The sequence below is a fragment of the Myodes glareolus genome, chromosome 15, assembly GCF_982192425.1.
Source record: "Myodes glareolus chromosome 15, mMyoGla1.1, whole genome shotgun sequence".
Lineage (NCBI taxonomy): Eukaryota > Metazoa > Chordata > Mammalia > Rodentia > Cricetidae > Myodes > Myodes glareolus.
The window spans coordinates 5,203,595-5,216,034 of record NC_142040.1 but is presented as its reverse complement, the minus strand read 5'-3'; the positions used below and the strand labels follow the sequence as shown (position 1 = coordinate 5,216,034).

General features: G+C 39.6%; 1 protein-coding gene across 3 annotated transcripts in view; it reads right to left on the bottom strand.

Annotated features, from left to right (window-relative positions):
- Mctp1 (multiple C2 and transmembrane domain containing 1) overlaps window positions 1–12,440 on the bottom strand; it is a 592,866-nt gene that overhangs the window by 355,708 nt on the left and 224,718 nt on the right. The window contains exon 1 of one of the 3 annotated variants that reach the window (XM_087896742.1): window positions 11,598–11,880. The exons of the other annotated variants lie outside the window; for them this stretch is intronic. Within the exon in view, the coding sequence (XP_087752868.1) occupies window positions 11,598–11,654 (57 nt within the window). The 5' untranslated portion in view covers window positions 11,655–11,880. Of the gene's footprint in view, window positions 1–11,597; window positions 11,881–12,440 lie in introns of those variants that run through there. 3 annotated transcript variants of the gene reach the window in all.

Here is a 12,440-nt window from a genome sequence, read left to right as displayed (position 1 = left end):
GAGCAAATAAAACCAAAGTGTATGAGGTAGGGGAAGAAAATAAAGAAGTAGGAAGTTCAGAGTCTAAGTAGCAGATAAAACTCATTGTGGTCCTAGTTGAGGACTTCATGGGTAAGGCCCGACTGGTTAAGATGCTGGGAAGGGACCAGAGTCTGATCCACTGCTGGAGAGATAATAAGGTCACGTGCAAGAGAAATCCCAGGGGTTGGAGTTCCAGATGAGTCTATAGACACCAAGTGGAAGCAGGGAACCAGACTCAAACAAAAGTGGCCAGAACACAGGAGAAGAGAGGGGAAAGTGTGCATCTCCGCAGAGAAATCCTGAACGAAGCAGGAATCTTTGCTAACCAACCTCGGTGAATGTACCTCTTGTGCCAGGCACTGTGCTAAATATATCACACCTGTTTCCTCTACTTTTTACTAATTTCCAAATAATGAGGAAATCTATATATTTCTGGTCTCAGCTTAAAAACTGCTTTCTTGGAGAATACTCCTCTGGTGACTTAGTTTCTCTGTCACATGTGATTGTCCTCTACTAGCTTGTGGTTTATGAGTATACAGTGTCCATTCTGGCCCCTACCTGTGGCCCCATGTGTTCCAGCACAAGCTCCTCAGTAAACATTTCTGTAACCTTGAATGCAGGGCGTGGGGAAGGAGGGGTTCTTGGGGAAGGAGTGTGTCTGTGTGAGGAAAAAGCACTGTGGGGGAGGGGAGAATGAGAGCTATGCCCTCCGGGAATATGGCCAATGCAGACTAGTGCTGCTAAAAGTCAAAATGACAAAATGACATCATCATCACACAAATGAGGCTTTCTTAAATAGCCTATAAGGCTGCCTAGAGTTTTATTATAATCTGGCAATCACAGGAATGAGTTATATATTGTATTCCTCTGCTGGGTTTCTGAGAAACTGATAAGGTAAAAATATGTACATATGAAAGTCATTCTCTTTGTACCCTTTTCCATAATTCACATGTTATAAAGCTAGAGAAATGTCAATAAATCCAGGAGAAAAATAAGTTTCCCTTTAGAGTAAAAGAGGCTAGTTGCTAAATAGATGTTTTAAATATTAGAATTCTCAGACTCTAATGTGAGGTTATTCATTAGACTTCATTCTCTCCGCTTCTGTCTCTGTCTCTGTCTGTCTGTGTGTGCATGAGTGTGTGTGTGTGCATGTACATGTGTGTGTGTGTGTGTGCGTGTGTGTGTGTGTGTTGGTGGATCACTTGGCATACTGATGACAAACATACCTAGCTTTGGCTCTGGAGTAAACCACCCGAGCTGCTACTGCTTCTTAGCAAAAGCAGGAACAAGCAGCATCCGCCAGTTCTATAGCACACCAAATCCTCCCCGCTAACCCTAGCTGGATAAACACTCGAAAAACCGTTGTAGAGACCGATGAAATACAAACAAGATCTTGTAAGCAAGATTCCAACAAATCACTCTGCTACTCGCTTGTCAGATTTTCCCTGCAGTGCAAGTTTTTGCATGTTCCCCTGACCGTCTAATATGAACGAACCACTAGGGGAGGGTATGCTTGAATTATGATCACGAGCAAAGGGTTGAGCGTGGATACTGATGGCTCCTTCTGCTCTTAGTTTTACAGGAAGGATTCACACTCTCATTTTAGGGGGAGAAGACTGAAGTTCTCAAGATCACAGAGTCTGTCTAAACTTAGAGACTGGAGATTTTCTTTCTTCATCTTTTCCACTTATTGTTTTTTTTTTTTTTCCTGTAATGCTGGAGGACAAGCCCAGGGCTTTACCCATGCGAAGCAAGTATTCTGTCAAGTAGTTATATTCCCAGATATGTCTTCTGGGTGTGACTGTGGTTTGTACTCACACCAGGCTAAATACCTACTGCTCTGTCTGCCCTACCCACTCCCTCCCTCACCCTCACCCCACCCCCGGCCATATGCACACTGTTCTTAGCTGAGTGGGACAGTGCCTGAGCACGGTACCTACTGCAATCAGTGCAGTGTACTGATGGAGGCCACTTGTAGAGATCTTTCTGTCCTCACGTCGTCCTCAGATGGTTTTCCCAAGTAAAGGAGATGTCAGTGCTAGGAGCTGTGCCATAGGAAAACAAAGTGTTCTCACTTTTGAGTATGCTATGATTGTCTGGGTGCTTTTTGAAAGTTTGTAACCTTGAGATTAGAAAGCCTTAAAAATTCTAGCCTTTAGGACTCCCTTTCAGGGTTTAGTTAAAGATGTCACAAAAAGCTAAAGGGGGGCTAAAGATCTGAGGGTAAAGAAGTCTACTCACAACAGATTCCGTCTATCCATAATTCTTTGTTTTTCTCTTGTCAATCGATCATTTCTTATTGTCCTCCCTTGTTCTACATTGCTCTTCATTCTTTATCATTCTACACATTACAAATGTTTCCAGTCATATAGCTCTAAAACCAGCAATTCCCAAGCCCTTGTAGTTTCAGGGTCAGAATTCATTTGCCCCATAAAAATTCAGATAAAAGTTTTCACACACACACACACATACACACACACACACAGAGATACATGGGAGTGGCTAGTATACATCCGGTGAACTCCTTAATGGAGATAATTAGTTAAGAAAGGAATTAAATCATCAGGGGATTCTTAGGGAAGGCCACTGCATTTTTCGGTGGTTAGTAAGAGCTAAACAGTTTATTTTCAGTAAAATTATGAAGAGGGCACAGATTGTTTAAATCAGTGTACCACTTTTTTCTCCCAGTTTACATAGAGGATTACCAGGTCACTAGGCAACCTATGTAAACAATCAGGAAGAAGTTGATGGCTCTTGATCAGATACCACATATACCCAGGTTGCAGTTTCTATAGGCTCAGGTCTGGAGTTAGACTTACTGCTATAAGCAAAGAAGAGACCCAGGCCTCTAAGTTATCAGCCCAGAGATATGCTGTTATCAGTCATTCTGATTTTGGGTGTTGTGGAAGCAGCATCTTGGGCAGGTAGTAATTCCTTGGAAATCTGTGAATGTCTTAAATGGGATGATCTTTGCCTGTCTGCTAAACTGGCCAAATACCTATTGATAAAGATTATTGCAGGAAGGCAGATCTCTGCTTTACCTGGGTGAGAGGAACAAAGGGCTGGCAGTGGGAAAACTGTTTTCACAAAACAGTTCTGTGGGAATTAATAGCCAAATTTGTAACAGAAAAGGAAGCTAGCTACAGTGAAAATCTATAGCAAAGGACAGCCTCTTATTCACAAAGCAGTAACGCCAAAAAGCCTTATCTTTTGGTTTAACCTTTACCAGATTCCTTGGTTCTGATAAGTCCCTCATGAAACGATGGCTGAGCAATTACTGTATAAAGTTGCGACTTGTAGTACTTGAGCTATATCTATAGCTCAGTGAATCAGAATCTCTGAGGCACAGGCCTGAGCATGGAGAATGAACAAGACTGGGCAATGTGTCACACCATGGAAGTTGAAAAATTGCCTTAAATGGAACAGCTTGGCATGGTCAATCCAGAGCGATAGAGGACCTTGTTCCTTGTAGTGCTGCAGCCGGAAAGGGGCCTTCAGTCTCATGACAGAGTCACAAGAGAGACAACGGTGCTGGTGGCTGCTACAGCTTTTCCACTTTCTCAGTAAGTATTGTTGATTATTACAGGGCATTGCTTAGCCATCGCTGCCGTTGGTTTGCTTAGGTGACCTGAAGGGATGTGTATACTTTTTACTAATACGATTTTGGCATTTATGAAGTTTTCTGTAGGTTTGAATGCACATTTGTTTTTAGGATATGAAGAATTCAAAGAGGGAAGAAAATGTTACAAATCTCCAATATAAGAGATTGATTAAATATGAGCCTTTTATGAAAAAATGTATACATAGTGAATAAACCAATAGTGTATATTCAGGCATGAGAAAGTGTTTGTATGTAGAACTTGAACTTAAGCGATGTTGTTCCTAGGGCTGGAGAAATGGTTCACTCCTTGCTCTTGCAGAGAACCCAGGTTCTGTTCCCAGAGTCCATATTCCAGCTCACAGACCTTGCAGCTCTAGTTTCAGGAGATCTGGTGTCCTCATCTGGAATCTGCAGACACTATCCATGTGCACGCAGGGTGCAAATACAAACACTCATACAGATAAAATGAATAATTTAAAAATATATATTCTTCCCACCAGAAAAAAAGCACAAAATAATTATTTATTGGTTAAAGGAAAGTTGCTTCAAGCTGTGGACAATTAACGTTTTAGTACAAAGTGAAACTCTAGGGCACCACTTGAATGCTAAGCCAAATGATGCTGTCGTGGTGACTGATAGATTACCAGGATCACAAAGGCTCCGTTAAGAACCTGGTGGTGCTGTGCTCTGGGAAGCTGGCCTTATAGCTTTGAGAATGGCATTTGGTTGGCCGGTAGCAAAATCATTTTAACTTGCAAACCAAGAAAACATGGCTAGTTTTTCTCCAAGGCACCTTTAATTTTTTTAATTCAAATTTTTCTAAATGTGCATTGTTCACTATTTAGGTAAATAAAAGATTATGGAAATTGTATGGCTTGTTCAAGATATGGAACCACTTTTCCTTATGGGTTATTTTTTAATGAAACTGATACTTAGATTTTGGTTTTTCCTTTCTTTTTCTTCAAAGACCACCATTTTCTTTTTCTTCTTTTTATTTTTCTAATTCATTTTTTAAAAAATTTTGGAACATGGTCTCATGCTGCCCAGGATGGCCTTGAATTTACAATGTAGCCAAAGTGGGCTTGAACTAACCCTTCTTCTCCCTCCTACTGGGTGCTGTTATTACAGGCATGTGCCATCATGACTGATATTTATGTTTCCAATTTTGTGTTCACAAAACCTCAGTGAAGATAGTGAGCTCTCATAAACTTTGACCAAAATGCGCAAAAATAATAGATACAGTCAGGCAAACATGACATGAAAAGAAGAAACAAGGAACTTTATCTTAAAATAAATCCAAATTTTGGGAACTTTGAGAGAGGTTAGGAGATGAGCGATGTGGAACCAAGCAACTAAGTAAAGCCAAGTTTCCTGGGAGCCAGGAAGGCGCTGCCACTCAGCATCCTCTCCTCTCCTCTCCTCTCCTCTCCTCTCCTCTCCTCTCCTCTCCTCTCCTCTCCTCTCCTCTCCTCTCCTCTCCTCTCCTCCCCTCCCCTCCCCTCCCCTCTCCTCTCCTCCCCTCTCCTCTCCTCCCCTTTCCTCTCCTCTCTTCTCTTTCCTCAAGATTTTGTTTTTATTAGTTTTTAATAATTACTCCATAGAGTAATGCTTCACTGTGGCATTCTCTCCTTTGTTTTCCCCACCAGCCTCCTCCAGCTTCTGCTGCCTCTGCGTTTCTGCTGGTCCCTGTTTCCTCAGGAGCCTCTGTTCTGCCTCTTTGCAATCAGATTCTTGTTTTTATTCTACCATTCCCCTCTTGTAAACCTCCTTTCCTTCTCGTGGTCCCCTTTCGGGTCTCATGACCTTTTGCCTATATTCACACCCACATATACATAAAAATTAAGAATCTAAGATCTGCATATGACAAAACATATCGGTCTTCTTAAGTTTATTAATTGTTTAACATTGTAATTTTCAGTTCCATCCAAAATACCTAGAACATACACAAGAATTTCAAGAGTTAAACACCCTCCCCCACTCACACACAATTCTTACAGTTAATAAGTGGGCTAATTACCTGAACTGGCTAGTCTTCAAAGAAACACAAATAGACAGCAAATATTTTTAAACATGTTCAGCATCTTTAGTCATTAGGGAAATACAAATTAAAATCACTTTGAGATTCTAAATCTTTTTTCTAGTCAGAATAACTAACACCAAGAAAGCAAACAGTAAATGGTGGTGAGGGTGTGGCCAAAGAGGAAGAATCATTCACTACTTGTGGGCCTGTAAATTGATGGACCCACTATGGAAATCAGTGTGGAGGATTCTGAAAAATCTAAAGATAGATAAGACTTTATGACTCAGCCATTACCACACAAGGGCACATGTTCCTAAATCCAGGTCTTATAGTATGCTGGATACATGATTCTAAACTCATGCCCTGGACCACAAAGAGGGACCTGTATAATCCTGTTGATTGTCTCAATAGTCATAATAGTTAAGAAATAGAATCAGCCTGGATTTCCATCAACAGACAAATAGATAATGAAAATGTGTTGTGTATAAACAGTAGGATTTTGTAACTGTAAGGAACACACTGTTTCTAAGCAAGAGAAATTATTTCCAGAAAACAATAAGCCAAGGAATCAAGTGCATTTCCATATCACAAAGTACTTGCTCACCAAGGAAGGGAATGTCTTCCCAAAGTAACCAAGAAAAACCCATCTAATGATTATTTGCTGATTGAGATGTTTTTCATTTCTTTTTATTTATAATGACTGCTTGGTTCAAGGCCAAAAATGCAATTTTCCCAATAGAGCTGTCTCCATTGTCTACATCTTGAACTTATTTAGTTGTGCTTGGTCAAACATTTTTTACGGGAAATTTTTCTGTTTTCCCCACCTTTGGAAAACTTCAAACACGAATGCTCTTGCTTATGCTCTCGGAACCCTGCACATCTCCTAGCTCAAGCCCATCGTCACCACTGTTGTTTTGGAAAGTATGCAGTTGTGCCAAGCCAGTTCTGATTCTGAGACCTCATATCTTGCATTCTCTAGTGAGATGTCTGTGAGCAGGAAGGGCTTCCACTCTTAGATTTTGAAGCAAATATCTTTCTGCCACTCACTGAAAACGAGTTTTAATATCATTCTTCAATTTTTTTGTTTGTAGGACATGTCCAAAGCTTTCCCTCATAATCTGCAGTATCTGAGCCATGCAGATAAAAAGACACAGCTGTAAAATGGCTCTGGGCAATCGATTCCATTCTCCTATACCCTGAAATGATCGAGATTACATAAGCAAGTGTAGACAACAAGAGGATTTTCCCTCAAAGTAAAGAACTCCCTCAAACTTACCAGGTAACTTCAACATTTAACACTGTTGAAAAACAATTTTCATATCACCAGACAATGGTCACCTTTGCTAGTTCCTAGCTCATTCGCACTAATACTAACTTCATCTTACATGACTTACCATAAAACTCCAACTAATCTCTGCCTATGATGCCCTGTCACTAAGAGTGAAAACTGCAAGTCCTCAAAATGGTTAGATGTACTAGCATAATTTATTTCCTTTTCATCTCTACATTATTTTCTAGTCCTCAGTTCAAATTAATGAGATGAAGTCAGTTGAGATGGAAGCAGCGCAGAATGTAGAAAGGCATCTTGGTTCTGAATCCTGACTACCCTGATTGAGTTGGTCACCCTGCAAGGCTTTATATAATTATATAATAAGATAACATGTGACTTGATTTTCATACACTTCACCTTCCCTCTCTGTGAAAAGGGAACAAAATGATGGCAGTGCCCAAGATGATAAGGTTAAATAAACTGGAAAATCAGTAAAAATCTGCTATCATAATCATCACCTTCAGGAAAAACACTGGTTTTGATTAAAGGATTTAGAGCACGGTTGTTATATTTAGTTCTCTGTAAATTACATGAATAAAAATTATTAATGCCACTCCACTATTGTCCTGACCACACAAAGGGACACCAATGTGTAATTTGTGTGTCGCTATTAAATTAAGATGGGATTACAGCTCAGCAGGGCAGCTCCTGGGCTGTGTAACATGGGCATTCCATACAAAGCTTGGCACTTGCAACACACATGTCTGTGGACCCTTCTCTTAGGATTAAAGTGCTTCACTAACCTTGATGTTCACTAGATCATTAATTGATATTTGTTAAATACCTACAGTCAATGCGGAACTATTATCTAGCATTGAGAAAAATAAATTTTAAAAATATAAGAACGTCATTGATATCCGTGAAAACAAGAGGGTGTCGATATCACAAACAAGTAAAGACTCCTTTCTGTATTCTTCCATTCCAAGATTTTATTTATTAGATCACATACTATCCAGTGCACGAAAGCAGCAAAACTAAGATCCTCACGGCATTTGTTTTCCCTTAGCTCCTAGCTCGATACCATTTTAGAAGCAACGTGTGCTTGGTCACAAAACAGTACTAGGATTTATTCATATGAAAGTATTGTGATCAATTTCATTCATCTCCTGAAGCTACCAAGTTCAGGTCAGTTTATGAAGATAGCTCATGTATTTTATTAGCATACAGTTTTATGTAAAGAAATGGTGATTATGTTTTAAATTCTTAGGAATGTGAAATAACCTTTAGAGAAAATTCTTTTTTTTGTAATTTTATTAAATTATAAAAGTTTCCATTTCCGCCCCTCCTCCCACCACCCTCCCACTCCCCCCACTCCCTCTCCTCCTCCCTCTCCATCCCTAAGAGCAGTCAGGGTTTCCTGCCCATAGAGAAAATTCTTAAGGAGCTTCTTTCTATTCTTGAGACTTTTAAAGCTAAATTTTCTTTTTAAATCTATTGTGTATGGTACAGTAGTGACACTAACCTTTATTATTATTAAAAAGCCATATTTTCCTCTTGCCATTGGCCTTAAGAAGAACAGAGATGTAGAAATTATCTACATCAATTCTAACAGAAATTGCTGGAAGTTTATAGGCATTTTTTTTTATAAGTTTTGTTTGTCTCTCTTTCAAAGACAAGACTTTGGAGAAAATACCTTTTTGTAACCATTTGCAATGAATGTAGCAAACAGCCTACTGCGTCACCCGCCATTTTCAAAGCTACAGCAAGCATTCCTATCGGTTAAGCATGTTTACTTTCGTGGATTAAATATTGGAATACTTGTACTGTGGCATCACTAAAGAATTATGAGTCATGCTGACCACCCCACAGACCTATCTCCTAAGACCTCAGCCCATGAAGTCTGTCCACAGAGAGGCTGCCGTGTTTGTCTGGTTGACGTAAGAGGACGGCAAGATCAAGACCATCCTGGGCTCCAGTGTGAGGCTGTAGCTCAAAAGCAACAATACACAGTAAAAGGCAGTGGTACGACAGGACTGTGTGCTGAGGAAACAGCCCGTGTCTCCCTCGGCTTCTTGTTTATCGAGCAGGCAGGCAGACGCAGGCTTACATCTTTCCTCAGAAACTTAACCGGATGAAACTAGGCGCTTTCTTAACTGTCACCAACGGCAATCCTTTCCTGAAATGAGATCTGAGGTGCTAAAGTTCCTTCCAAGCACAGAACTGGGTACCTCACTCTGAGATGAGATGTGACGGTACATAAGCAGATCTATTTGGTCTTCACTAGAATTTTCAGGGAAAAATGGAGGAAATTACCACTCATTTTCCCAGCAGCTATGATGCCTTTGTCACCCGGCGGATTCATTAGAGACAGTCGGATCTAATGTGTTATTTATAAGGACATAATTTTCAGGAATCAGAATGATCATGCTATAAAATTTTTCCTATGCTTTGTTCTTTATTTAGAACATCACCAGGTCTTATTAACAGAAAAGAATAAGAGACAGAAAATAGGCACTGCATCTGAGGAAGTAGTTTCCAGAGGAGACAAAGCCTGCATGGATTTCAGGCTGAAAACTCTTGACTGCCACTCAATAAGCACATATTTTATTGAAAAGGAGTTTCCTTGTGTTGTTTGAAATTTGAAAATCCACTCAAACTTTAAATTAGGGACTTGGGGGGGGGGTAACTTTGCAAAACATTTAATTTGGACATTAACAAGAAAAAAATAATTTTCAAATGAGAAAGAAATAAGACCCTCATTCCTAAAAAGAAATATATTCAGTCCTAAGTATCGTGCTGGCTGTCTTTGATTTCTCAAACTCCTCTACTTCATAAACGCTGGAACAAGTTCTCAGAAACTCATTTAACATGGCACTGTTAATAAAACGCAACACTAAGTATGATTTTACTGCATTTTTGCAAAAATTCCATGAAAAATCTATGCAAATGAACTAATAGTTTATTGCAGAGATGTGTTTCCTCATGCCCAAAGTTGTTCTTTAAGGCTCGATTTAGCTGTCATATCCTTTTTGCCCATTTCTTCATCTAAGCAATTTTGAGGATTGAGAAATGGGAAACCCTCAAACCTTATTTGAGTGTGCTGTTCACACCACTGGCCACCCCTCTACAGAGGAAGAAGAAACCAAGAATGGGGCCGTAGAAAGGAGAGACAAGATACTCAGGGGCCACATCAGACAATGACATAAATTGTCCAACACTGCTGGAAAGAGTTTCAGCACTACTGAAAACTCTAAATTTGATAGCATTGCATCAGCTTGAGATCCCACTGAGACTAAGAGTTTGGCCACTGTAATTCACAATGAGAACTCAGAAGCAATACACAGTACAGTAGACATGTTTTTGTTTCGTTATGGTGTTTTTTGTTATACCCCTTTGGTTGAAGTTCCTGCCGCAGAATGTTAGATAAGTCAGAATATCTACTTGTCCAGATTTTTAAAAAAGTAGAATCTTACGTATATTCTAGCAACAAAATATTCTTTGAGGACATGTGACTTTTTAAAAAACTAAGATCCCAAATATTCTCACAGTGGTTTTGTCTTCTAATAGAGCTTTTGTTCTTGAATACAGAGCACTGCTTTTGGTATGTCTGGAAGTTAAAATAAATGTAATTTCTCCTCTAAAGAAAAGGAAAACTACTTTCCTCCCGTCAGTTCATTAACCCTTGGACCTTTACAAAAACATGAATTACTGAATATATTTCTAGTGAAAAGTAATTTCCCTGTTTTAGCTAGAGTCTAGCAGTTTTAATAGTTGATAGAAATTTGAACAGAAATGAAGCATTTCTAAGCATGATGGTGAATCAATTAGGAATAACGTATTTATAAAACATCTGTCATTAGTACATTAAAAACTCAATTCATTCACATCTTACAAATTTGTAGCTAGAGATCTTCAAATGAAGTTTAAGGTTTTAAATATGAGCATCTGAAGTTATATATCACAAGACGCCTGCCATTAAATTCTGTATTTGATGTCATTTCTTTAATCAGTGCAAAGAATTGTTATATTAAATCCCAACCTCTTAGCTTAAAAAAATTTACAAACAAACCTCAGTCATTTTCTCTGCAGACTTCTCAATGCACACAACCTGTATGATGACTACCTCACAGTCACTGAGAAAGCAGTCTGTGCCTAAGAGGCTCACACACATTTTAAAACAAACAGTTCAACCCAAAGTTCCCGCACTCACAGCCCCTCCCTCAAGCAGCTGTCCACACGGCAGGGCAAAAGGCTTTGCCTGCCTCGCCTTATCCTACCAGTCACTTCAGTTTAGAACCACGGTCATTTAGGATAGAACAAAATCTTTATTTGAATTTCAGTTTTTATGCAATTTTAATAGAAACCATACGATAACAAAATGGGGAAAAACGACCCTAAACCCGAGACCCTGAAATAATTAATTCTTAAAAATAATCTAAAGCAATATAAAGCTAGCACAACGTTAGCATTTCTGAGGCACTTCCTTTTTCATTACCAACCACCAACAGGACACTGTTCCCTTAAATTGAGTCTTTCACAAGTGGGATATATGCTAAGTTCAAAACACTCCCGTTAGATTCCCAAATACCGTACCCTGTGAGAAGGCATTTTCTGAGACACGGTATTTTGAAACTGCCACACTCCTTTGCTGCTACCACCCAGTGAGAACCCCGTCATCCACTTACCTTGTGACAAACAAATGGTAAAGTGCAGACACTTTTCAGCTTGTAGCTGTCTAGCATAGTGCTTGAGGAACGAGCAAAGCATCTTTCACCCTGTAAAGAGCTGCATCTCCAGGCTTGGCTTCCTTCACGGAACACCAGTGAGAGTGTCTGCTCACCTCTAGGGGAGAGCAACAGCCTCTTTGCACCAAGCACTTGCTGCTCTGAACTGCAGCGACTTAGAATGAAAGTAAGAGGAAGCAGTGATGTTTAAATACCATCCCCTTGCTTCAGATTCACAGGATGTGACTCAACGCTCAAACCAGGCAGGGTAGAGTTTCCCTTTGCAAACTGTTAGTGCAACTTACATAACAAACACCATCTCTAGGCTCCTAAGATTATTCCAAGCTAAATATATTTTTAATTTACGTACTCAGTCACACGTTTTTAGTAATCAATCTTTTCCCCATGACAAAATCCACAAGAGACTCACATCACTGTCCAAAGTATCACTGTTCACATTGCTCTCTGCAGAGAACCGACTTAATATTATTAAAGAGGTGTGAGCTTGACAGCATCTCCCTGAGAGGCTGTATGTGTGTGTGTGTACTGCATGTGTGTGTGTGCATGTACATGTGTGTATTTACTCTTGGTAATCACATATATGTGTGTGCATGTGTGTGAGTGTGTGTGCACATGCGTGTGTGTATGTGCAGCGTGTGCATGAGTGTGTGTGCATGAATGCATATGTGTGCATGTACATGGTGTGTGTGCGTGTGTGCTTATTCTAAGCAAATATATATGTGTGTGCTTTTATTCTTAGTAATCATATTATATATATATATATTTAAAAGGTACACTAAAGAC